The 26921-nt window shown below is 41.6% G+C and overlaps 1 protein-coding gene across 1 annotated transcript in view; it reads left to right on the forward strand.

Moving 5' to 3' along the window:
* Positions 1–24937, forward strand: part of CANX (calnexin) — a 33754-nt gene extending 8817 nt beyond the window's left edge. Inside the window, exons 2-15 of the mRNA XM_029941650.1 lie at positions 7412–7588; positions 7812–7885; positions 8732–8790; positions 9460–9601; positions 10129–10210; positions 11777–11969; positions 13361–13550; positions 15994–16107; positions 16605–16761; positions 17910–18125; positions 19050–19169; positions 20073–20199; positions 20382–20461; positions 22540–24937. Of these exons, the coding sequence (XP_029797510.1) occupies positions 7415–7588; positions 7812–7885; positions 8732–8790; positions 9460–9601; positions 10129–10210; positions 11777–11969; positions 13361–13550; positions 15994–16107; positions 16605–16761; positions 17910–18125; positions 19050–19169; positions 20073–20199; positions 20382–20461; positions 22540–22593 (1782 nt within the window). The 5' untranslated portion in view covers positions 7412–7414 and the 3' untranslated portion in view covers positions 22594–24937. The remainder of the gene's footprint in view (positions 1–7411; positions 7589–7811; positions 7886–8731; positions 8791–9459; positions 9602–10128; positions 10211–11776; positions 11970–13360; positions 13551–15993; positions 16108–16604; positions 16762–17909; positions 18126–19049; positions 19170–20072; positions 20200–20381; positions 20462–22539) is intronic.
* Positions 24938–26921: the final 1984 nt, after the last annotated feature.

Raw genomic sequence — 26921 nt, forward strand, 5'->3', positions numbered from 1 at the left:
TATATTTTAAACATTTTTTATTTTATTTTATAAATTTTTTATACATTTATTTTTTGAGAGATAGATGAGACAGAGCATAAGCGGGGAGGGTCAGAGAGAGAAGGAGACACAGAATCCGAAGCAGGCTCCAGGCTCTGAGCAAGCATTCATCACAGAGCTCCATGCAGGGCTCGAACCCACCAACTGTGAGATCATGACCTGAGCTTAATGGACTGAACCACTCAGACGACCCTATAAACTAATTTTTAGAACAATTTTAGATTTACAGAAAAATAATGAAAATAGTACTGAGAATTCCCATATGATGCACACCCAGTTTTCTCTACTGTTAAGTTACTATGGTATATTTATTACAATTTACATTTAATGAGTCGATATTGTTAACTAAAGTTCATCATTAGTTCAGATTTCCTTTGTTTTTGCCCATTGTCCTTTTTCTGTTTGAGGATACATTACACTTAGTCATGTTTCCTTAGGTTTTCCTTGGCTGTACTACTTCTTCAGACTTTCCTTATTTTTGATGATCCTGACGCTTTTGAAGACTGTTAGGTTATTTTGTAGAATGTCCTTCTATTGGGATTTTGTTTGTTGTTTTCCTCATGACTAGCCTGGGAGTATTTGGGAGGAAGACCGATGAGGTTAAAGTCCTTTTTTCATGTTGTATCCAGTATACATGCTACCAACCTGACCTGTCACTGTTGATGTTGACTTTGATCACCTGGGTGAGGCAGTGTTTGCCAGGTTTCTCCAGTGGAAAGTTCCTCTCTCTTTACCCCTTCCCACACAGTGCTCTTTAGGAGGACATCACTATGTGCAGCCCGCACATTAGGAGTGGGGAATTAGGCTCTCCTCCTCCATTTATTTATTTACCTATGTATTTGTATCAATATAGATCCATGGGTATTAATTTTATACTTTGGTGTATTACTCAGTACTGCTTATTTTCTGCTCATACTGTTCCAGCTTTGCTCATTGGGCACTCTTTTCCTGTTTTCCTTTGACATATCCTCCAGTCATTATGGGTATTTTAGTTTTGTTTTCTTTTTCCAATACTTCTTTTCTGGCACTGCAGAATGTCCCACGCTCATCTTGTGTGCTTCCTGCTCCAGTCCTAGAGTTGGTCATTTCTCCAGGGGGTCCCCCTTTTATTGGAAGTGGCCTTAAAATTCAAGATCTTGGGACGCCTGGGTGGCTCAGTCAGTTGAGCATCCGGCTTCGGCTCAGGTCATGATCTCACGGTTCATGGATTCGAGCCCCGCATCAGGTTCTGTGCTGACAGCTAGCTCAGAGCCTGGAGCCTGTCTTCAGAGTCTGTCTCTCCCTTTCTCTCTGACTGTCTTCTGGTCACGTGTTCTCTCTCTCTCTCAAAAACAAATAAAAAACACTACAAAATAAATTAAAAAAGAAATCAAGATCTTGGTCGGTGCCTGGGTGGCTCAGTTGGTTAAATGGCTGACTCCTGATCTCAGTTCAGGTCTTGATCTCAGGCCCTGTGTTGAGCTCCACACTGGGTGGGAAGCCTGCTTTAAGAAAAAACATCAAGATCTTGGTGCTAGGTGTATTTATTGATGCTGGGCTGTAGTCTTCTAGGTCCTCGCCGGGGTCATGGCAAGGAAACGTGTGCGCACTAATGGGTATATACGTGCATATGTCCATGCATACTATGTGCAATCCTCTGTAAATTAAGCACAACATGAGTTTATGCCGAGGTCTCCAACTCTCCCCCATTACCATGTGGAGTATTCTGTCCTCTTGTTATCTGTAAATTCCCACACCCAGCAGTGAAAAAGTGGCTCGCACCATCCACCACCCATATACGTACTTACTCAGTTCCAGCATACACATATAGCAGTGTCAGAACTGTTAGCCAGCACATTCATGGGAAATAACTTACCAGCTAGAAAAGTGCTTTAGTGCAGTCAAGTTTACAGACCCCACTTGTTTCTGAAGTTGCATATGTCAGCATCGTCTCCCTCCACCGCTTTCAGTAAGGCTGTTTAATATATGCGAGACAGACCGTTTCGTCACCTCCTGCATGCTATACTTGGATCACTTGACCTCCTAAATGATTTTTTTTCAATTTTCATACATTAAGATTCACTCTTTGTGCTGTGAAGTTTCATCGGTTTTGCCGAATGCATAATGTTATGTATGCATAATTATAGCGCCCTACAGAGCAGTCTCACTGCCTAAGTTACCCCTGGTGCTGACGTGTTAAACCTGACCACCTCTCCCAAACCGCTGGCAACCATGATCTTTTTACTGTATCTGTAGTTTTGCCTTTGTCAGAGTGTCGTATAATTGGAATTATACACAGCATGCCACCTTGAGATTCTGCAGCATGTCACCTTTTCAGACTGGCTGCTTTCACTTGGCAGTGTGTGTTTAAAATGCATCCATGTCTTTTTATGGCTTGGTAACTCATTTCTTTGAATTGCTGAATAATATTGCCTTGCAGTTTGCTTATTATTCATGGAGCTATTGAAGGATGTTTTTGATTCTTCAAATTTGGAGTTGTTATGAATAAAGCTGCTAGAAATATTGCTGAGCAGGTGTTTGGGCTTTCAGATCAGTTGAGTAAGTACCTAGGGACATGATTGCCAAAGATATGGTAAGTCTGCGTTCAGTTTTGCAAGAAATTGCCACACTGTCTCCCAAAGTGGGCATACGGTTTTGCATTTTCACCAGCAGTGAGTGAGAGCTCCTGTTGCTTTAATCCTTGCCAGTTTTTTTTTTAATCCTAGCCATTCTCGTAGGTGCATGGTAGTGTCTTGTTTCAGTTTGCAATCACCTGCTGGCAAAGGATATTGAGCATCTTTTTTATGCTTGTTTTCCATCTGAATATTTTGTTTGGTGAAGTATCTGTTTAGATTTCTTGCCCATTTTTTTAATTGGCTGGTTTGAGTTCTTTGTATATTTTGGAAACCAGTGTTATCAGAAATGTGTTTTCCAAGTATTTTCTAGTCTGGTTTCTTAATTCTTTTAAATCTCAGAGTTGAAGTTCTGAATATTTTTTTTAAAGATTATTTGTTTGTTTATTTTGAGAGAGAGTGTGTGAGCTTGAGTGCCAGCAGGGAGGGGCAGCGAGAAAGGGAGACAGAGTCCCAAGCAGCCTCCTTGTTGTCAGCAAGAGCCCCATGCAGGGCTAGCCCCCAGCAGACGTTGAGGTCACAGCCTGGGATGAAATCGGCAGTCGGATGATTAACCAGCTGAGCCACCCAGGTGCCCCTCGATGTTTTTAATTTTAGTAAAATCCAGCTTACCGAGTTTTCGCTCATGTATCTTGCTTTTGATGTACCTGAAACCTCGTTGCTCAACCCCAGATCACCTTAATTTTCTCCTATGTTTTCTTTTAGAAAGCATAATAGTGCAACTTCCTATGTAAATACCCAGCCAGTCAGTGCTACCTTTTGAATTCTGTTTGATATAAGGAGTGTGGGCAGAGGGACTGAAATAAGAAGGGGGGATTTTGGGTCTTGGTAATGTTGGATTTTCATTAGGAAAATAGAGAATTAAGATCTTCAGCTCTATTGCTGAATTGTTTGTGAGTATGGACAAGTCTCAAACGGAACATGGGACATTTAAGCAGGCTTAATAGTAGTTGCGGGAACTAGAATAGACGTCTTAGCTGTAGCATTCTCTTGGAAGTACTGGCAGAGTACTGGTGTCAAAGCAGCACATGGGAAGCTGGCAGTGGTGAGGCTTGTGAGGGCACAGAAGAGCTGTGAACGGCCTTCTGGGTAACGTGCAAGTGACCGGTGAGTGCTTGCACACTTCTCTTACCTAAAGAACCAGGTTCCACAACTCAGTGAAGGAGATGGCCGTGGGGGAGAAGTGCATTTTCTGAAGTTGGCTAGAGATTTTCTTGTTCCTGACAGGGCAGGTATCCTGCTACCTGAAAGCTGTTCTCCTTTCAGTGGGACCGTTCTGCCTCCATGACGCAGATGCCTTCTCTCCCCATCCATGTTCCTTTGTTCACATCTGGGACTAGCTGTTCTGCAGCTGCACCATCCTCCCGACCCCTACCTGAACCCCCCTGGTCCAGATCACTCCCTACTAGTTCTTCCTGCTTTAGTCTTCCTGTCTTCCGTTCACTACGTCCTGTCAGTTTCAACTGTATAGTGACCCTTTGTCCAGTGTAATACAAATACAGGATTCCTGTTGAGTCTTTGAGTCTCTCTCACTAGTTGTAGTAATAAGTAGGCTATTTTAATCTCATTACGTCTTCATTGCTAATGTGTGAAATAAAAGAGTAATACCTCACGGGAGGTTTTACGTGAACAACATATATGAAAATGCTTTATAAACTGGAAAACGAAACACAGATGGATTATTCATAAACCCTAAGCATTGGTTCTCAAGGTGTGGTTCCTGAACCAGCAGCCGCAGCGCTGTCTGGAACTAGTCAGGAAAAATGACCTGAATCAGAAACTCGGGATAAACCCCAGCAGTCTGTGTCACCCACGGGTGTTGCTGACGCCTGTTTCCATTGGAGAAGCACTGCTTTACGTTGTACTTAAAAACCTCAAGACAGCTGTTTTCGTCTGCTCGGGCCGCCACCCAGAATACTACAGGCAGGGGCTTCAACAGGAGGGAATTATGTTCTCCCTGTTCTGGAGACTGGAAATCCACGTTCAAGGTGTTGTCAGGATGGGTTTCTGGTGAAGACGTTTCTCCTTGGCACGCAGAGAGCTGCCATCTCTGTGTCCTCACACTGACTTTCCTCTGTGCATGAACACTCCTAGTGTCTCTTGCTCTTAGCACCAGGCCCACTGGACCAGGGCCCTGTCCTATCCCTGTGCCCTCCGTAAGTCACCTTCATTACTTTCTTGAAGGTCTTGTTTCCAGATACAGTCACATTGGACGTTGTTAGAGCTTCAACAAGTTTGGGGGGTGGGGAGGGGAACACGGTTCAGTCCTTAGCAACAGTATACCAAGAAATTAAAAATTATTGAGGGGGAAAAAAATAAGTCCTATCTTTTTTAAAGGTGAGTAGTTATCCCACCAGACCATCTCCCTGATTAGCTCTTTTCCTTGGAAAACAGTGTTCGAGCACCAGTACTTACTTAGTCCTAAGTAATCCATTGGTTTTATACTTTTTTAAGAGAGCATGCATGCTAGAGTGTGAGCAGGGGGAGGGATAGAGAGAGAGAGAGAGAGGAAGAGAGAATCCCAAGCAGGCTCCAAGCTATCAGTGTGGGGGCTTGATCTCATGAGATCATGACCTGAGCCAAAATCAAGAGTTGGAAGCCTAGGGGACTGAGTCGTCCAGGCGCCCTTGTTTTGTGCTCTTAATTCTACTAGTCTTAACCACATTTTGTTTAATTTTAGAAAGTTTAGGGGCACCTGAGTGGCTCAATCAGTTACGCATTTAACTTCGGCTCAGGTCATGATCTCACAGTTGGTGGGTTCAAGCCCTGCATTAGGCTTTGTGCTGAATGCTTGCTCAGAGCCTGGAGCCTCCTTCAGATTCTGTGGCTTCTTCTCTCTCTGACTCTCCCCGCTCATGCTCTGTCTCACTCTATCTCTCAAAAAATAAATAAAATAAAATAAAAAGCTTAGTCATACATTGTGTTAGCTGTGTTTTGGACTAATTTGGTTTTATAGCTTTTCGCTGGGGGTCTAATCATTATTTATAGCATTGTTTATATGAGAGAGAACTTGGGAGTTGTATAAAATTGATTTAGATAAAAGGGTTGAATTAGCCTGTTTAGTTTCACAGAATCCCCTTATAGTTGTAAATCAAATTAATCTTGCTATGCCATTGTATATTGTTTGGATTGCAGAAAATGGAGGTCTTTCCAGTGAATAAATGAGAGATTACTGGCATTTTTAAAGTATATAAGAGACTAGCAGAATGTTGATACTGAGTTTTTTCTAAAGACTAATCCAGTCCTAGGAAAGGTTATGAATGGTTTTATTTATTAGCACTTTTATTTTCTGCACTGCCTAGATGCTAAACATTTAAGAATCCAGTCTATTTTACCTTCCCTTATTTTGGGAACACAGTCCTAACATGCATAAATACCAGGAAATGATGCATGAAAATCTAGTTCAGTGTGTGGAGTTACTCTATAAAGGATTATAGAGTTTCTAAGGAATTTGGCATTAAATTCAACATTAGAGTACAGCGATTTATATTTTTCCAGGAACTTAATTGCATAGGCAGCCAGGGTTGTGAATTGGGGCCATTTGAAGTTTGTGAAGGAGCTCCTTCAGGGTTTTTTGTTGTTTTTCTTTCTTTCTTCCTTTCTTTTTTTTTTTTTTGAGGGGAGGGGGGTACTTTGAGAAATAAAATCTCCATTGTAAACCAGAGACCAAAATTATTAAGCTTAGGTTTTTTTCTTGAGTCTTTTTTTTAATTGTGGTTTTAAAAATACATGATTTACTCTCTTTTAAAAATTAATTTTAGTTGAAGATTTATGATCTTAAGTAAGTATACAGTTCTGTGGCACGAAATATATTCATATTCTTGTGCAATTATCACCTCCTTCCATTTCTAGAACTCTTTTCATCTTGCAGAATTGAAACCCTGTACTGTGTACTCTTAAACCATGCTGTGCATCCATGTGGCTCAGCTTCTATATCTGTGGTCCTTAGAGGACCACTACCAACCATGACAGCCTGATACAATACACAAGGCACGTAAGGGTTTAAAAAATGAGAGAGAAATGTAGCTGGTCCTTTGTTTAATATTTTTGTTGGTGAACCTTAAAACACTAATTAAGAGCTATATGTAAAGTTGATGATCTTGGATCAATGTCTCTGTTAAGTCTTTAATGTGAGGCTAATCAGCTTTTCTGGTTACAATGTCATTGTAAATTAATACATGAAAGAGATTTTTGTCCATTGTCTAACTCTACAAATGCAAGAAGTTAGTTTGAAATTGCATTTGGACACCCTAGGTCTGTGGCCAACATGATATTCTATATGGGAATAATTATTTTGAGTTTCATTTTGAAATTTTCTTGAAATTGAATCTTTTAACTGACTTTTTTTTGGAAAATCCCTTAATATCTCTGGGCTCACTTTCTTTATCTGTAAAATAAGGTAGTCATGCTAAAGCATGTTTTAGCTCTGATTTGAAAGTCTTAGTTTTAATTTAAGAGAGGGGTTAGTGGTCCTTACAAAATTTTTTTTTATTATTTATTTTTTAATGTTTATTCATTTTTTGAGAGAGACAAAGAGCATGAGTGGGGAAGGGGCAGAGAGCGAGGGAGACACAGAATCCGAAGCCGACTCCAGGCTCTGAGCTGTCAGCACAGAGCCCGATGCGAGACTCCATCCCACAAACTGTGAGCTCATGACTGATCGGAGCTGAAGCTGGACACATAAGTGACTGAGCCACCCTGGTGCTCCTCTTTACAAAAAATTTAAAATATTTAACTAACTTTACTCTTTTTATATGTAGATCATGGAAGGCAAGTGGTTGCTTTGTATGTTACTGGTCCTTGGAACGACTGTTGTCCGCGCTCATGAAGGACACGATGATGATATGATTGATATTGAGGACGACCTCGATGATGTTATTGAAGAGGTAGAAGACTCGAAATTGAAACCAGACACCAGCGCCCCTCCGTCTCCAAAGGTTTGAAGTGGTTTTCGAATCTGTTTTACCTCTTGAGATAAAGGACGAGGGTAAATTTGGACCTTTTTCCAAGGGGGAGTTAGTTAAAATAGTAGCCTTTTGTGTATCTTGCGAATGATAAATTTTTTATACATTGAAATGAGGGCCTGCCGTAAAAATTTGGGATAACCGAAAGCAAGCTGCAAATTTCAATCATTGGTTCTCATTTTTATATTAAACATAGGTCACCTACAAAGCTCCAGTTCCAACAGGGGAAGTGTATTTTGCTGATTCCTTTGACAGAGGAACTCTGTCAGGGTAAGTGTCTCTTAGGGGAAGACATCTTGGAGATAAACATCATGTAAATAAGATGTGATAGTGGATCCCTTTTTGCATAGCATTTTATAGAGTGAAATATCTAACTCTCTTAGGCCCCCAGTGTCTGTGCTCTTTTAGGAAAATTTAGAACATGCCCAGTGAGAATAATGTTTTAGAACATGTGGGTCTAATTTTTCCATTTCTCTTTCTCCCTCGACCCTATATATACTTGCAATTGAAAATTTTTTTTCTCTTGAGTCTTAACAAAAGTGAAATTGTTTCCTGGGTTTGGTACTTTTTCTTGCAGGTTTGTGAGTTGAATACAACGTATTACTATTTGTAAAAAGTTGAAGAGAGAGGCACATGGGTTGGCTCAGTCGGTTAAGTGTCTGACTCTTGATTTTGGCTCAGGTCATGATCTCACAGTTCCTAAGATTGAGCCCCAAGTGGGGCAGCTCAGAGCCTGCTTGGGATTCTTTTCTTTTTAAAATTAATTTATTTGTAAGTAAGTAATCTCTATGCCCAAGGTCGGGCTCAAACTCAAAACCCTGAGATCAAGAGTTGTACGCTTTTTCCAACTGAGACAGCTAGGAGCTCCCCTGCTGGGGATTCTCTCTCCCCCTCTCTTTGCCCCTCTGAGTTTGCACAGGGTGCACGTGTGTTCTCTCTCTCTCTCAATAAACTTTAAAAAATTTTTTAAGAAAAGTCAAAGAAAGTAGAGTGGTTACACACCCAGGCTACGAAGACCTGGGTTGATCTTGTTTTTGTTAGTATTTCCATTGATTTGTTTTCACAGGCCAGCTGTCATTTAAATCTTAATTTGGGGGTTTGTCTTATTAATTATAGGTGGATTTTATCCAAAGCCAAGAAAGAGGACACTGATGATGAAATTGCCAAATATGATGGTGAGTTCCATTTGATGTAGATGGAAGAGCAGATTGAGGCTTCACATGTTGTTTCTGCAATATCTTTTACGGCTAGTTTGAAAGATTTTTTCCTTGGGGGGCGGCGGCTGGGTGGCTCGGTCAGTTAGGTGCCTAACCGGCTCAGCTCATGATCTCACAGTTCATGGGTTCAAGTCCTGCATCAGGCTCTATGCTGACAGCTCAGACCCTGGAGCCTGCTTCAGATTCTGTGTCTCCCTGTCTCTCTACCCCTCCCTCGCTCATTCTCTTGTCTCTCAGAAAACTGAATAAACATTTTAAAAATTAAAAAAAAAAAAAGATTTTTCTTTGGGAGTTTTGCTGACTGTGTATTAATAGGATTAGACCTGTTGACTGTTCTATACCGTAAAAATCTCCAGAGAGGTAATTTATCACCTGTGATACTGTATGGTGGAAATGGAAGGTGTTTGTAGGCATTGATGAGTGAATATGCTAACCGGTTTTTAAAAAACTATATCCTAATACTTGTTAAATGTGTTATGTTTAATAGCCCAGCTCTCATAGGTTAATGGAGTATGTTAAAAATTTGCTAGTATGATAGACTTGCACAACTTGGAGTTTTATCTATTACCATTTAAGGGATGTTCAAAGGTATAATTAAGGAGTGGGATTTTTTCTGATGTCTTGCAGGGAAGTGGGAGGTAGATGAAATGAAGGAAACCAAGCTCCCAGGTGATAAAGGACTTGTATTGATGTCTCGGGCCAAGCATCACGCCATCTCCGCGAAACTGAACAAGCCCTTCCTGTTTGACACCAAGCCTCTCATTGTTCAGTGAGTGAACCGTTTGCTTGATAGAAACTTCCTAGACTTCAGGCTGTTGTTACTGTATTTTAAAGAGTGATGAGAATGATTGTATGTTTTAGTAGCTCGTTTGGGGTGTATTTAAGCATCCTCTAAACCAGTATTTTTTTTCCTGCCCAGTAAATTCTTTTGAAACAGATTGACCTATTTTTCTCCTAATGTTAAATGAACTTCTGGGTTTTGTAAAAAGTGTTCACTGGGAATCTGCATTAAGGTTTTGTTTTATTTTACTTATTTTTGGTGAGGAGTACCGAGTAGTCTTTCAAAAGCAAAAGAAGATGAGGGGCTCAGTTGGTAGAGGATGGTGAGTTCAAGCCCTATGACGGGAATAGAGCTTACTTGGAAAAAATAATCCTCAAAAACAATAGAAGATGGATTTTTTCTTAAGGATAAATATATGACTTGTGATAAAATATGTGTCTAAGATTGGGGGAAAGGGGAAGTAATTTGATCTTTCAAAATTGCTTATGGTTTTCTGCTTTTCTCTTTGAAATTAGATATGAGGTTAATTTCCAGAATGGAATAGAATGTGGCGGTGCGTATGTGAAACTGCTTTCCAAAACCCCAGAACTTAACCTGGTAGGTACTTCCTGTTTCCTTACGGGACCACCCACCGTTGTCTTTTTTTCTTTTTTATGTTTATTTATTTTTGAGAGAAACAAAGCAAGAGGGGGGCAGGAGCCGAGAGGGAGGGAGACATAGAATCGGAAGCAGGCTCCAGGCTCTGAGCTGTCATCACAGAGCCCAACATGGGGCTCAAACTCATGAACTGCAAGATCATGACTGGAGCTGAAGTTGGACACTCCACCAACTCAGCCAGCCAGGCGCCCACACAGTTGTCTTTTAAGGATCTTAGAGAAAAGGAAAGTCTTGTTAAGACTTGCGCAAATAAAGGCCTCCTTTCCTGCTGTTGAAATATTTAGAGGATTGGGAATAATGACTTTGACACTTCTTTGTTTTCTATTTGAAATATGAATTTCAAAGCCATTCTATCTTATCCCTGGTTTCTGTTCTATGTAATTTTTAGTTTTGGCAAATTTATATCTTTGTTTAATGAAAGAAGCAGTAACTATCTAGGTACAGGCATATATGCATTACTGTTTTTGTGTTTTAATAATTTATTTTCTTAATTTACATCCAAGTTAACACATGATGCATCAGTGATTTCAGGAGTAGATTCCTTACTGTACCTCACCCATTTAGCCCAAACCCTCTTCCCACAACCCCTCTAGCAAGCCTCTGTTTGTTTTTATATTTAAGAGTTTCTTATGTTTTGTCTCCCTCCCTGTTTTTATATTATTTTTGCTTCCCTTCCTTTATGTTCATTTGTATTGTATCTTGAATTCCACATGAGTGATGTCATACATTTGTCTTTCTCAGACTAATTTTGCTTAGCATAATACCCTCTAGTTGCAAATGGCAAGATTTCATTTTTTTTGATTGCCAAGTAACATTGTATTGGATATATACACCGCAACTTCTTTATCCATTCATCCGTCGATGGACATTTGGGCTCTTCCCACACTTTGTCCATAGTGCTGCTGTAAAGATTGGGGTGCATGTGCCCCTTCAAAACAGCGAACCTGTATCCCTTGGATAAATACCTAGTAGTGCAATTGCTGGGTCTTCGGGTAGTCCTATTTTTTATATTTTGAGGAAACTCCATACTGGTTTCCAGAGTGGCTGTACCAGTTTGACTATTCTTTATTATTATTTAATGTTTATTTTTAAGAGGGAGAGAGACAGAGTACGAGTGGGGGAGGGACAGAGAGAGAGAGGAAGTCACAGAATCTGTAGCAGACTCCAGGCTTTGAGATGTGGGGCTTGAACTCACAAACCGTGAGATCATGATTTGAGCCGAAGTTGGACTCTTACCCGACTGAACCACCCAGGCTTCCCCTACTGGTTGTTGGTTTTTGTTGTTTTGTTTTTTTAAGCACTTTCATATATTCTGTAAAATTTCCTGGTAATTTCTGATTATTCCTTTCCCCTGGTGTCTGTATAGGCCTCATAAATGAATCAGTTTTTTCTTTAAGGTGCCAGAAATTTACTGGGGATTTTATTAGAGGAAATATCACACTTTGGAAGCTTGCTTTTGAACACTTTGACTGAGTCACTGAAAATAATTCGTTTTTGTTTCTGAAGGATCAGTTCCATGACAAGACTCCTTACACGATTATGTTTGGTCCAGATAAATGTGGAGAAGACTATAAATTGCACTTTATCTTCCGCCACAAAAACCCCAAAACGGGTGTATATGAAGAAAAACATGCTAAGAGGCCAGATGCAGATCTGAAGACCTATTTTACTGATAAGAAAACACATCTTTATACATTAAGTAAGAATACTCATTAATTTGGGAATGTTATGGTACTAGACATTTATCATCTTTATAATTTAGAGGTTGTATATTTGGTGGCAATCCAAGCCTGTAAATTAGAGTTTCTGTGGACTTAATATTGTGGTGTAAAGAACTTAATCTCTCATCACTAAAAAAAAGCTGCTCTTTCCATAGGTTGAATTGAGAACTAGGGTTTGGGACATTTTTCAGAGTAGGCTTTTATGTTCCAAAAGAGGTTTGCTGATTCCCCTCCTTTTCTCTTCATCATTCATTTTCTTGTTGATAACATGTTAAATGATAGGACACAATAGAAACATACATACAGTGTTTTCAGATTATCTGTCAGTTGAACTTTGGATGCTCCAACACCTGGACAGTTGAGTTTAATCGTTTGGACATTGAAATGCATTTTTTATTTTCTGATGGTTTGAGCATATATAGACATGCTTTGCTTATTTTTTTAAAGAATATAGTTATCTTTTTTCTTTATAACAAAAGTAATACATATTCAGTGTACAATTCAAAAGCTGGAAATAAACAAAAGACATTTAATTATCTGAAAGACCAGCATTATAATACGTATTAGGCCGTATGTGTATAAATACATGTCATTTTTGGTTAAAATTTGAGCGTGCTAGATTTCACTTGATCTCTTAACTTCACACAAGTGGAAGAAGCTGTCCGTGAGAGTATGTACCACTGCTAACGTTGCTGGTCTTGGTCATTCCTGAGGGCCGTGGTGCAGTTGCTGCTAGATCCCCATAGTGTCCGGGCATGCTGGGACCTGGTCAGCTGCCTGGGGGACATTTTGGTGTGGGGTCCAGGCCTTAGAGGAGGTCTCACTTTAAGATACCTTCATGGTTTTAAAATTCTACTAGACCCCAAAAGTACAACCGTAAATAGGCATGTGGTTCGATACAGAAAATTTAAAACCTTGCATACTTTGAAACTTTGGTAACACAGATGGCAGTAGAACCAATTCAAAAAATGAGGAAATGGCCTTTTTTTACTTAGGGGGATGGTTATAATAAATAAACGTATTTGCCTGTTGACTGGTGTGTAACCGTTTGTATCAGACCATCGTTGCGTTAGTTTTCATACCTTTGGTTTTTTGCTGTTTTTAATGTCCACAATTGAAGTCTTCTGGTATTTTAAATTTTATGGATCATTTTGTTTTAATTTTAAAATCCTGAGGAACTAGTGTTTATAGTTAAGGCAGAGTGGGTTAATTTGCTTAAGGCTTCAAGACCATGTTCTGACTCTAATGCCCTGAGGTCATTACTCTGTGCTTCCGTTTTCTGTTAGAAGTTTGATCTTCTGTTAGGGTAAAGAGAGCTTAAGGAATGAGTGGTTAATTAACTTTTTAAAATTGCATTTAATTTTTTCAGTCCTGAATCCAGATAACAGTTTTGAAATACTAGTTGACCAATCTGTTGTGAATAGTGGAAATTTGCTAAACGACATGACTCCTCCTGTAAATCCTTCACGTGAAATTGAGGACCCAGAAGACCAGAAGCCTGAGGATTGGGATGAAAGACCAAAAATCCCAGACCCCGATGCTGTCAAACCAGATGACTGGTGAGTCTTTGCAGTGTAGCTTCATACAGTCCACGTGGCCTGAGCAACCGAGTGTTGGCTAAGACCTCATAATTTCAGTGATCTGTGATGCTGTCTAATGGGTGGGAAATACGCAGACCGCTGTAGCTGAGAAGGGGTCATGGTGGTCATCTGGATTGCCTGACGCCATCTCATAAGCCACAACACGTGGAAATTGATGACAGAGCTTGCCTATGGTAACATGGTTGGTTTATAGCAGAACCGCTCTTGGCCTGCCTCTTCCAACACTGAAATCTTAAATTTTAATTTGAAAAATAACCTTTTTCCCATTTATTATTATTATTTTTTTAAAATGTCTTTTTATTTATTTTTGAGAGACAGAGACAGTGCAAGCAGGGGAGGGTCAGAGAGAGAGGGAGACACAGAATCCGAAGATAGGCTCCAGGCTCTGAGTGGTCACCACAGAGCCCGATGTGGGGCTCAAACCCATGAACCGTGAGATCATGACCTGAGCCGAAGCCAGACGCTCAACCGACTGAGCCACCCAGGCGTGCCCCTCCTCCGCTTTTCCCATTTAAATAGCACTTAAGACATGACTGCTCTGTTGGGTGGTGCAACACAAAGCTGCAGGGATACCAGCTGCCCACACAGCTTCCATTTATTTCAGTTGTGAGACAGGCAGCCCAAGTCCATGTGCAGGTGGCGAGTGATCTAGCAATAGGTGTTGGCAGGTGACCAGAGCACCGGCTCTACCTGATCCAGGGGTGGCTTCTTGGAGCAGGGCAGGTCAGACTGAGACTTGGAAGCGGTGTAGGAGCCAGCCCAGTGGCGATGATCAGAAATGATATTCCCAGTTGAGGAAGAACAGCGTGCCTGGTAGTGGAGGAGCAGGAGTGAGCTTGACACATGTGAGCAAACTGGAGTGTATGCCGCGGATCTTCTCGTGCGGCATAAAACTGGAGGGTAATGGAGAGTGAAAACAGGCAGGGCTGGACTGGTGTGTGGCCATGTTTGAACTTGGATACAGTGACTTTCAGAAATTTCAGGAAGTGAACAAAGAGCAGCTAAATTATAGCTGATGTTTTTCCTCCCTTTAAAGTATGTGTACCTGCACTTTTATGCTGTGCTAGTGTAAATGCGGAGTTTGTATATTTGGGAATATTAGCTGTGGACTCTATTTCAGTGTCATATTCCTTAACTAGCTGTTTTATTTTAGGGGTAGGAGTGAGATGTTTGGCTTAATTAAAAGGGCCAGCTGAATGTTATACAAGTTCTCACGCCATTAATTTAAAACAAGCATTATTCAAAAAAGAAGCCTCAATTGAGAGCAAGGATAGATGATGCCTTTGTTTTATTGGGTGAAGTGGCACTGTTTTACAGTAGTTGCATAAAACCTTGAAATTAGGTACTTCTTGATGAACTTTTAAGAGTAATTGAATTACAATTCACTTACTACAGTCTGTCCTCTTAATTTGTACATTCAGTTGAGCAGTTCATATATTCACAGTATTGTGCAACCACCATCAGCACGGTCTAAATCCAGAGCATTTGTGTACCCAGAAAGAAACCTATACCCATTAAGCAGTTACTTCTTGTTTCTTCCGTCCACCAACCCCTTGGCAATGACGAATCTACTTTCTGTCTCTGTGGATTAGCCTATTCTGGACATAGCATAATATGTACAGTAGGAGACCCTTTGTGTCTGGCTTCTTCCGCTTAGCATGATGTTCTCAAGGTTCGCCCGTGTTGAAGCATTGCCAGTACTTCATTCCTTTTTTGACCGATGAGCGTTCCATTGTGTGGATGACACTGCACTTGATTCATCAGTTCCTTAGTTGACTGATAATAAGGTTGTTTCCCTTTTTTGGAAATGGTTATGAATAATTTTACTATGAACAGTCATATACAAGTTTTTGGGTGGTTCTTCATTTTCATTTCTTTTGGAGTGGAGTTGCTGGGTCATATGAGTATGCGTTTAACTTTTTGAGGAACTACCGAACTTTCTCAAAGTAGCCGTGCTGTTTTACTTTCATACCAGTGACGTATGAGAGTTCTGGGTCTCCACCTCTTTGCCAACACTTGTTTTTATCCATCATTTTTTTACAGCCATCCTAGTGGATGTGAAGTGATATTTTATTATGGTTTTGGTTCGCATTTCCCTGATGGCTAACAGTGTTACCTTGTCTTTTCATTTACTTATTGGCCAATTATGTAACTTTGGAGAAATGTCTATTCACATCCTTTTCCAGTATTTAAATTGGGTTGTCTTTTTATTACTGGGTTGTAAGAGCTGTACATATTCTGAATACTAGACCATTATTGGAAAAATGAGTTACAAATACTGTCTAGAAGGAATTATTTAAAATTTTGAGCTTAAGCAAGACTTCAGTATTTTCAGATTGGCCTGTTTTGGATTCGCACGTGGTTGGTGCTGTCACACCTCACCTTTTCCTTTGTGTTTAAGGGATGAAGATGCCCCTGCTAAGATTCCAGATGAAGAAGCAACAAAGCCTGAGGGTTGGTTAGATGATGAGCCCGAATATGTACCTGATCCGGATGCAGAGAAGCCAGAGGATTGGTAAGGGCATCAGCTAATTTTTTTAATTTCCTGCCTTTTTATTGAAGTAAAAGTTAATAATTAAATATAGCCAGTGTCTAACTTACATGTAGAGCTCAACAAATTTAATTTCATGTTTGTCTTTTTTTTTTTTAATGTTTTATTTTTGAAAAAGAGAAGAGTGTGAGCAGGGAGGGGCAGAGAAAAAGGGAGACCCAGGATCCAAAGCAGGCTCCAGGCTCTAATTGGTCAGCACAGAGCCCAAGGCGGGGCTCGAATTCACTACCTTGAGATCATGACCTGAGCTGAAATCGGACACTTTACCGAGCCACACCGGCGGCCCTCATGTTTGTCTTTTTTAACGCAGCTGTCACGTACTGAAGGGCAGAAACGAGATGGTACTCTAGTGTCACAGTATGAGACCATGAAAGAATTTCTGCAGGATTTCAGAGCAACCCTGGTGTGGCCATCAGTTCTGCGTTGCAGGATCCATTTGTGATTTGTCTATCTCTCCACAGGGATGAAGATATGGATGGAGAATGGGAGGCTCCTCAGATTGCCAACCCTAAGTGTGAGTCGGCCCCCGGGTGTGGTGTCTGGCAGCGACCTATGATTGACAACCCGAATTATAAAGGCAAATGGAAACCTCCCATGATTGACAATCCTAACTACCAGGTTTGTGCCTCTCAATGGTTAAGTCGCCTCACGGATCTGTTTGGGTAGAAAGTTTGTTTGTAGTGAGCCCTTCAGGTTGATCACTATATTCAGACTATTGAATTAAGAACAAACTGCAGAATTGAGAGAGAGCTTATATGTTAAGTGTTGAAAAAAAATAAATCTAGAAACTGGAAAGAAGAGCTTTCCTAATTCCTTTGCAACTTGTGTTTAAAAACGGAAAATAAAAATGGAAAACTTGTGATATGGGGACCCTGCTGTGGTGGGAGTTTTGCAGCCACTGGATCCAAACTGGCAATCTGCAGAATGGGGTGGACAGAGCCTTGAGATGGGAAGGGGCTCCCCGGCCCGAGTCTGCTCATTGCTTCACCTCAGCATTTCAGCTGTGACAAGACTGTGAGGTGCAAATGAAATGCCCAGAGTAGAGCTAGTGATGTTATAAAGCTACACCTTTCCTACAAATGTGTGACCACTCAGACCCTGGTCCACTGTTTCTGTTCTAGTCAGATGATTTGTCATCATTTATTTCCACTTGGTTCCCTATAAAATGTAAGGGATAGGTCTGTGTCTCTGTGCATGCCGTGTATGTATACTTTTCCGTTTGTAAGTGTATTTTTAATTGTACAGTCAAGCAATAAGATAAATTAAAATTGCCCTTTAATTAAAACTGCCTTTAGCTGTTCTGTGGATGGCCATTTAGGTGAATTGCCATATTTGCTTTCAGAGTCCTTTCCTGCAGTAATCATCCTTGAACATGTCTGGGTGTATGTGGTAACCATTTCTCTAGCTAGTTATCAAGAAGTAAAATTGCTGGTTGAAGGTCATGTATATTTTAAATATCCAGTGGACAAGTCTGTACTTGTTCAAGGCTGTTTATTGATAAGAGTCTGTTGGAATGTGCCAGGCAGAGCGAGGTGTTGGTTTGGATCAAGGTCATGGATGATGGTAGAAATTGAAAGTAGTTGGAATCCAGACATCTTAGAGGCGTCAGTAGCATTTATTGTTTTCTTCCTGTTACTCAGTTGAGTTTTACAAAGTCAGTACTTGGCCTTCACTGGTCATGTAGAATTCATCTTAATTCTTATTTAGGTTAACTGTAAGTTTGTGTTGTTCATTATCTGAAGTGACTTCTAAAATTTTTTCTCTAGGGAATCTGGAAGCCCCGGAAAATACCAAATCCAGACTTCTTTGAAGATCTGGAACCTTTCAAAATGACTCCTTTTAGTGCTATTGGTTTGGAGCTGTGGTCCATGACCTCAGACATTTTTTTTGACAACTTTATTATTTGCGGTGATCGAAGAGTAGTTGATGAGTGGGCCAGTGATGGATGGGGCCTGAAGAAAGCTGCTGATGGGGCTGCTGAGGTTTGTGCTCACTTGTTTCTTACGCACTGATGTCTGTTACTGCAGGTAACAGATTGTTCCTTTTGTGACAGGCTATCTGCTAGGATTTGTCTTTACCTTACTTGGGAATATTGGCATAAAATGTGTGACTGTATGCCTGCTAAAGACAAAATACCGGGTGTTGGGACCCGATTCCACCAGTCTAACATGAAGGCTTTATATTCCCTATTTGTGTTATGTGTAAGGTATTTTTTTTTTAATTTGTTAAAATATATTTAATCAAATTTGCCATTTAGGGGGTGGGTGGGTGTGTGTGTGTGTGTGTGTGTGTGTGTGTGTGTTTAATTAAAAAAATGTTTTTAATGTCAGAGAGAAAGAGAGCATGTGTGTGCAAATTGGGGAGGGGCAGAGAGAGGGAGTCCCAAGCAGGCTCTGTGGTATCCACACACAGCCTGACATGGGGCTCAGTTCCATGAACTGTGAGATCATGATCTGAGCCAAAATCAAGAATTAGGCATTTAACCTACTTGAGCCACCAAAGCGCCCTCTAGGGTATATATTAATGCACTCTTAAATGTTGAATCTTGGTTTACCAACATACAGAATTTTCATACAGTTGGCTGTATGGCCAAGCTATGAGTGGTAGAGCCAGAGATACTGGGATCAAGAAATTCTTCATTCACTGGTCCTGAGGTTAAGGGGGGCCTCTGGCAGGTGATTAAGAAACCTGCTTTCACACCTGTGCAAGGAAAATCACCTTAATGGTAAGAGCGGGGAAAATGGAGGCTTTCTCTTAATTCCTTTTTATGTTGTATGACTGTCTTGGCTCAAGCCCGCTGTGACAGAGGAGGAGCCTGAGCAGTGCCGTGCAGAGGTGGGACAGTGCAGCCTGAGTATTTGGTGTCAGAAACAAGGGCCTGAGATCCGTCTCGTCCTGTTTCTCAGCCAGGTGTGGTGGGGCAGATGATCGAGGCGGCCGAGGAGCGCCCGTGGCTCTGGGTGGTCTACATCTTGACGGTGGCTCTGCCTGTGTTTCTCGTCATCCTCTTCTGCTGCTCCGGAAAGGTAGGAGTTCTTCTTTCTGTTAGTCACCTTTAGAAAGAACTCATCTTGTATTCAATATAACGGAGATCTGTTGCCTGAGTTCAGTAATGACTGGGCCACACCTGGAATCTTACTCACTAGTTTCAGTGGCCATTTATTGTGCCCAGTGGGGAGGAGGATTTATAGCCCTTCAGTTTCTAGTAAGTACTTAAGCCCAAGCCCGAATTATTGCCCTTCTGTACTACTTGGCAGCACCTTGCTGGAAAACAAAAACAGAAAACCCAACAACTTGGGTATAAAACCAGCCATCTGGGCCAAACCAGCTTTTCTTCCTAGCCTAACTGCTTATTTTCATATATTTTATAATTCAGCCTTTTGATTTTTTTTTTTTCATTACACATTTTCCCCTCAGCATCCCTACCCTCTCCCCAAAAATACATTTGGGGGTGATCCAGACTCATTTTAACGTTTTCTTGTGTAGTATTTGTTATATGCACTCCAAAAAAAAGAATTTTATTTAGGCGCTCTACTTCTATTAAATGAGGATTATGTTTCACCTTGCACTTGGATATATTTTATTCTTTGTTCCCCCTCTCCCACTCTTTATTCTTACTGTTCCTTCTGCCCTTGACCTATACGCATGCTCACCGCAGAGAAAGCTCTCAGGGCAGGAACTACATCCAGCTCATTTCTAAGCCGCGCTGTCAATACACAGCGCGATGCAGGGCTCAAGCTCACGAACCGTGAGATTATGACCTGAGCCAAGTCAGGAGTCGGATGCTTAACCGACTCAGCCACCCAGGCACCCCTATATCTTAACTCTTTATTTCTCTACCCCAGTATATAACCTTGTATAGAACTTTGTTCATAGGTATTAACTTAAAAATGTAAACAAAATTGTTATACTTCGGGGGAATATTTCAGAAACAGTCAAGTCCTGTGGAGTATAAGAAGACTGATGCTCCTCAACCCGATGTGAAGGAGGAAGAAGAGGAGAAGGAAGAGGAAAAGGACAAGGGAGACGAAGAGGAGGAAGGTGAAGAAAAACCTGGTAGGAAGTAGGATCCAGAATATCCGCTTTAAGCCAAGACCTTAAGGGGTTTCAAAGTCATAAGCAAGTTACGATAAAGATTGCTTTCGAATGTTGAAGCATGTTCTAAAGCCAATGGTCTAATTATCAGAAACAAGTATAAGGGTTCGCTCAGTTTGTTGTACTTCTGATTTCTGTCTTAGAAGAGAAACAGAAGAGCGATGCTGAAGAAGATGGTGGTGCTGTAAGTCAAGAGGAGGAGGATAGAAAACCGAAAGCAGAGGTAATGCAAGGCGCAGATACAGTTTCTCTCTCAGGCAACTCAACCGAAAGTACATTTCAGTAGAGGGGGTATTTTCTTTTTCTTTAAAAAAATTTTTTTTAATGTTTATTCATTTTTTAAGCGACAAAGAGAGTTTGAGGTGGGACAGAGAGAGGGAGACACAGAATCCGAAGTAGGTTCCAGGCTCTGTTCAAGCCAAACACAGGGCTTGAACTCACAAATCATGAGATCATGCCCTCAGCTGAAGTTGGACACTCAACCGACTGAGCCACCCAGGTGCACCCAGAGAGTTTCATTTGCTGTGGCAATAAAAAAAATCTTTTAGAATCAATTTTATAAAAGTAGAATTCTTAGCAGGACAGGTATACATTTTATTGGGAAATTTTAAACTACATCTGAATCTTGAAAGTATTTTTCTATGCTGCAAATGGTTTTCTGGAATAAGTGGAAGGTGTTAGGGGAAAACCAATAAAATGTTTTTAAGGTGGTAACTTCAGATGTAACACATCTTCTCTCTCTCTCTCCCCCTCCCTCCCTCCTCACTGTGCCTTTAAAAAGTATTTCCTTCCCTGGTGGTCCAGTGGTTAGGAGGGAAGAAAAAGTATTTTTTGAGCAAATTGTTGTATTCTAAAATTTTTATCCCTGTTGCTCATGGATTCATTCATTCAACGGCTATTTCTGGAGTGCCCATCACGTGGTGCACATTGTCAGTGAAGGAGACAAAAATACTCTGCCTTTGGGGAGCATAAATTCCAGTGGGAAGAAGCAGCCAATAAGCAACAGGCATCATAAGGAAGTGAATGAATAGTATGTTAGGAAACGATAGGCCCTCAAAATTAAAAGTAGGACACGAAAGGGCATTACAAGTACTGGAGGTGGGACAGGTCACAGTGTTAGGGACGGTAGGCCTCATGGAGGAGTGACACTGGTGCAGACTTAAAAAGAGATACAGGACTTTGCCATGGAGATGTCCGTAGGAAGAGCATTCCCGGCAGAGAGAACAGCCAGTACAGAGGCCTCTTAAAGTAGTAGTCTAGAGGACCGGTGCGCCCAGTAGAGTGAGGGCAGAGGAAAGGGGGATGGGGACAGCTCTGGATTAAGTGGGGCCTCCCAGGCCATGGCGTAGGCTTGGCTTTTCCTCCTTGTGAGATGGGCAGTGATTGCAGGCTTTAGGGCACAGGAAGGATAGGATCTGATTACTCTGGCTGCTGTGTTTTCTGCAGTTGGGAGAATCAGGGAGACCAGTTAGGCGGCTGCTGTGGTAATGCAGGCAAGATACGGTGGCTCTGAGCCCGTGATAGGAGAGGACGGTCTGAGAACTCATTGGGCTTCCGGGTCCAGATTTCAGGTGAATTGGAGAGGAGGTACAGAGGAAAGAGAATTGTCTACACCTTTCTTAGGGACATTTTCTAAGCACGCTCTGTTTCAGTCTGCTCTTTGCTGGAAAACCCTACCCAGTTTGCATTCCAGCTTCTACAACTCTGCCCCTCCATCGATAAAGGTCAGTGCTGTTTCTGTTTTCTGTAGCTGTAGCCTGCCTCACCTAGAATGCAGTTTCAGCTGGGTGCTCTTCTTTCAGGTAGGGGCAGGTCTCACATACGTATTATATATCCACCGGTCTTGCTCACAATATAAAAAGTTGCTCCGCAGAGTAGAAGGAGGCCTGGGCTTGTCGTCTGGAGTGTTGTGCGGGCGTCGGCTGCAGGAGTCTTCCATCCTGTCATATCCCAGCTTTCTCGGCCTCAAACTGGGGGGCTGATGTGCCCACAGGCCAGTAGGTTATTCAGGATTGAGCAGGATAACGTGGGAAAGCATGGCATCTGGTCCTTGTCAGAGAAAACGTTTAGGGGTTAGATTGAGGAAAGTGCATGTTTGTAGAAAACAGTACAGATGAAGTTAGAGCGCACATAACCCCACCACCTCTGAGACAGTTGTTATTCTTGGTGCATTTTCTTCTAAAGATTTTTCTTTTCTTTCCTCACATGGGTTACCCTCACTCAGCCTGGCTGATGCTGAAAACTTGGTGAATTTTTACTTGTTTATAAGTATGCTAATTACTTTATTTTTTCAACCAACAGGAGGATGAAATTTTGAACAGATCACCAAGAAACAGAAAGCCGCGAAGAGAGTGAAACAATCTTAAAGAACTTGATCTGTGATTTCCTCTCCCTCCCTTCCCCTGCAAGTGTGGTCCTAGGAGAGGACCTGGCACACCTTAGGTTGAAACTCAGAAAACCTCCAGACATCACCATCAACAGGTTCCAGTCGAACACTAGCCCGTGTAATTTTAAACATCTAAGCAGTAAATAATTGCAGTTGTGACCTAAAGGACCCTGTTTCTGTAGAAAGAAAGAATTTAACATTAATGGTTGTGAAATGTAACATGAAGCAACTAACTTGTGTTTTGTTTGTTTTGTTTTGTTTTGAACCATCTTTGTTTTTTAAAATAGAGTGATAGAATTTTGCCAGTCTTTAAAATCTTGGCTTAATTTAATATATTAATCTGCCCATGCAGGAGTAACACCAACCTTTAGAAATGCTAGGGGAATGAATTGCAGTTTTTATCACCAAATTTGTTATACTCTGGTTTCTCTTAAGATAGTATAATCTTTTGCCTTTTATCACCAAATTTGTTTTCTAAGTTTGGTATTACAAAACCTTCAAGTGTCTCTGTCCCTTAAAATTGATAATCATGTTTAAAGTGCAGTCGTTTGTGGTTACAATCTTGTTTTGCTTGCTTCCATCACTCAGTTCCTCCTAAGGAAATTGAGAAGATGGATTGGATGGCAGCCCAAATTTATAGAAGGGTTCTGTTTCAGTTGTATTAAAAATAGACCTACAGAAAGAAGAAACTTTTCCTCTTGTTGGTTTAGACCATAAAATGCGTGTGTTTTGTTGCCCTTGGCACAGCCCAGTCCCCAGACAGCTTTGCAGTCGGTGGAGGAGGTGGCATAGTGTGGCGCTCGGGCGTCCATGCTTCCCGGGCTGGGGAGTCTGGGCTCCGGCCTTCGGGAGCAGGTGGCTTTTAAAGGAGCGCTCCCAGGGCGTGGGAGCTCCCAAGTAGATGCAGATGTTCTCATCACTTCCACTGTGTTGACACTGTTTCCTTCCCCATCTCCCCACTTCCCAGCTTTCTCCTCTGCTATGCATCTTCACGGCGCAGCTTGCAGTCCGTTGCTGAAGATGATTACAAAGCTCCGCATAGTGTTAAGCTTTATTGTGATTAAATGTATGTTTCCTCTTCCTTTTCTAAGCAGACCCGCACCTTTGCAGGGTCAAAGTACAGGATAGAATACTATCTTTCATTTTTATCCACTTCTTTTCCTCTGTGTAAAGACTTGAAAAGTCTAAGCCAGAGGTGAGCCAATTCAGAATTGACTATAATCGAACACAGGCTAAAAGTATTTATGGGAGGAGTGACATATAGCATGAATTACCTGATTTTTTCGTAGCTGCTAACCTTTTTAAGTCTTCATTTGCAGTTCATGTAACATTTGTCTTAAATTACATGATAAAACAGTCCTGTTTAAAAAAACTTTTTTTTTTTTGGTATGTGGCTTGTAGAATTTTTAAAAAAGTGACTTTAGATTTGTTTTTTTCATGTGGAATGCAGATGGGTGCTATCGGAGCCTCTCCCCCATCGCTGGAGTGTAATATCATTACACCACACTGAAATGTATTCAGAATTGTTTTAGCTTTATTCTTTCTTCAGAGGTGTTTCAAATGTACCGATGATACTGTTTCTTGCACTGAATATATATAAACACTCCAAAGTGTTTATATTGGGGAGATTTGGGGAGGAAGTATATTCGTAAGAGATGAAGGCTGTATCTGTTTATTTTGTTTATCTTCAATTTTTTACTGGTTCACTGAAATTCTTATGAGGGTGGGATGAATTTTCTTGCTGTTCAGTGCTTTATCCTTTTCATCTGTTGTTCTGTGGTCACAGTGACCTTAGCTATGTAGCAGACTTTCCCAAATGTATTGAGTGCAAATAAACAGTTACTTAGCAAGACCTGAAAATATGTCATTGCATTTCTAGAAATCTGCCTTCCTCACTCTCTGGTGACGTTCTGTCTCGTGTCTCACTTAACAGTTTCTTCCAGCTTATGACAAGTGTAAACTAGAGTCTTCATTTGCCTTTCCCAGATTACTTAGCAAAGTTTGTCCAAAAAGAAAAAGAAAGAAAAGGAAAAGGAAAACAAAAGCCTTTTCTTGGTTCTCTTTTTCACTCTTTGTTGAAGGTGTCGCCTTCCAATTTAAATGTCTGACACATTAATGAACCACCAGCAGTGTTTAGCTTTTCAAATGTGCTTACATTATAATTTAACATGCTGGCTATTTGGCAAATTGTTGTAAAATACCCACTCCATCAGCTGTGTTCCTCAATTTCTCTTATCCACAAAATACTCTGCATTTTCCTCAAAATTGTCACGTCACTGAATGGTGTTACATTAAAGCCCTGTGTTAAGTGTCTGCTTTTGACTGAACTTCTTCATGGTAACTGTCAATTCAAGTGTTTTACTGAGGAAAATATAGACAGTTGAGTACTTACTTACTTCATCTCACCAGTGTAGACTTTGCCTTCTTTTTCTGCTAGGTTGGGGGTCAGTAGTTTCTGTTGTGTAACAGAGATAACAGAAAGGGGAGGCCAGTAATTTGTACATAATATTTAAGATTTATGGGACTCATTGTACTTTTACATTTTAATTAGAGAATCTTTGTTTAGAATCAGATTCTGTCCTTTACCTATTCTTAACGTATTTGAAGGATGTTTTTGAAAGGTCAAAACTACTTAAAAATGTGCCTTTAAGCTTTTGGATTACTTCTGTAGAGAAGTACACAGAGTGTAGTACTCATCTCTCCTATTAGAAAATAAATAATTTAATTCTAATGTAAAACACGTGTTTGAAGACTGGTTAAAAAAAGGCAAGACCATGAGCTCTAGGTGCTTTTGTGTTATTTTTTTCATCATTTGTATAAAATACTACTTGAATAAGAACTTTTTTCTGATTTTAAAATAAAACATTTTTGTGGGCCCTAGTAAAAAGTTACTGTAACAAATGTTTGACCAGTTGGTGGTACCTGTCCAACTTGGAGCCTCCTGGAGCCTCCTGTTTAACTTGTTAGCAGTTAGGGTGCCAGTAACTGTTCCTAGTTATCTCTTGAGTCAACGCAGTCTATGTAGTTTTCCGGTTTTGCTTTTTTGTTTTTAAGGTTTATTTTTGAGTAATCCCACACCCAACGTGGGGCTTGAACTCACAACCCCAGGATCAGGAGTCACTGGCCCCCCACTGAGTTAGTGAGGCGCCTCTTAGGGTACCTAGTTTTAGTACTGAGTCATTGCTCCTGTTTTTACAAAACCCCAGGCTCCTACCCGGTATGCCTACTGGTTACAATACTAGAACGTAATTGTCTCTGGTTGGATTATTTGAGTGACTCAATTTTACCTAAGTCACCATCTTTTTTAAATGTCAGGCCAGGCTCCCTGTTTTGTTGCTGTTTTTTTTTTTTTTTTTTTTTTTTGACTTACGTATCATCCTTTACAGTTCTAGTCCCCACTCATGGGGCTAGACTCTTCTTCACACCCTCCTTTTCGTATCTGCTGGTGCTTTTTTTTTTTTAGTAGTACTTTTGATACTTCTTCAAACTTTTATTATATTAAGTGGAAATTGACAATCCCAGTGATTCGGAATGGTGCAAGGAGAAAGCTCTTCCAGCTCGCTCGTGGACAATTCTGGCCAATTATGAGGCCGGATGTAAGCAGTGCGGTCGAAAAACGGCTGACATTGAAAAAGCGTGGCTACTTTGGAGTTCATCAAAACAATTCAGAAAGGCTGTAGAAGAAAATGGTGAAGCGCTGCAGTGCCAGGCGGGCGGCTGGCTCAGGCAGTTACGCCTCGCAGTTACGCCTCGCGGACTGCCCCTTTCCTCCGCGGGCCCGGAAGGGCCTGCGGGCGAGGGGTGGCGTTTAGGACGGGCTCCGGTCGGTCATACTTGGCTCGGGGCCCAGCACTGAGGCCCGCCCAGGGGCTTCCCCCCGCCCCTCACTTGAAAGTTCCTTTTAAACTCGTTCGGGAGGCCCAGCGCGCCTCTGGCGTGCTCGCCCCCGCCCCTCGGGCGGCCCGCTCTTCCTGCACTGATTGGCCGCAGTGCCTGTTCGTCAACCGTGACGCCGGGGTCGCCTGCCGGGGCCCCGCCCTCTTCCGAGAGCCCTGAAAACAATTTTAAGATGGCGGCGGCGGCGGCGCGGAAAACAATGGGGCCGGGGCGGCGGGGACAGGCCGAAGCCTGAGGTGGGCAGCGAGCGCCGGCCCGGATCGGGCCGACCGGGGCTGGAGGAAGACCCGCCGCCGCGCGCGAGCCCGCTCCGCTGGCCGCGGGGCCATGGCGCGGCCGTAGGGCGGCCGGGCCGCCGGCGGGGAGCGGAGCCCGCAGTGCCAGCCGGCCCCGAGAGGCC

The sequence above is a fragment of the Suricata suricatta genome, chromosome 6 (assembly GCF_006229205.1).
Source record: "Suricata suricatta isolate VVHF042 chromosome 6, meerkat_22Aug2017_6uvM2_HiC, whole genome shotgun sequence".
Taxonomy (NCBI): Eukaryota; Metazoa; Chordata; class Mammalia; order Carnivora; family Herpestidae; genus Suricata; species Suricata suricatta.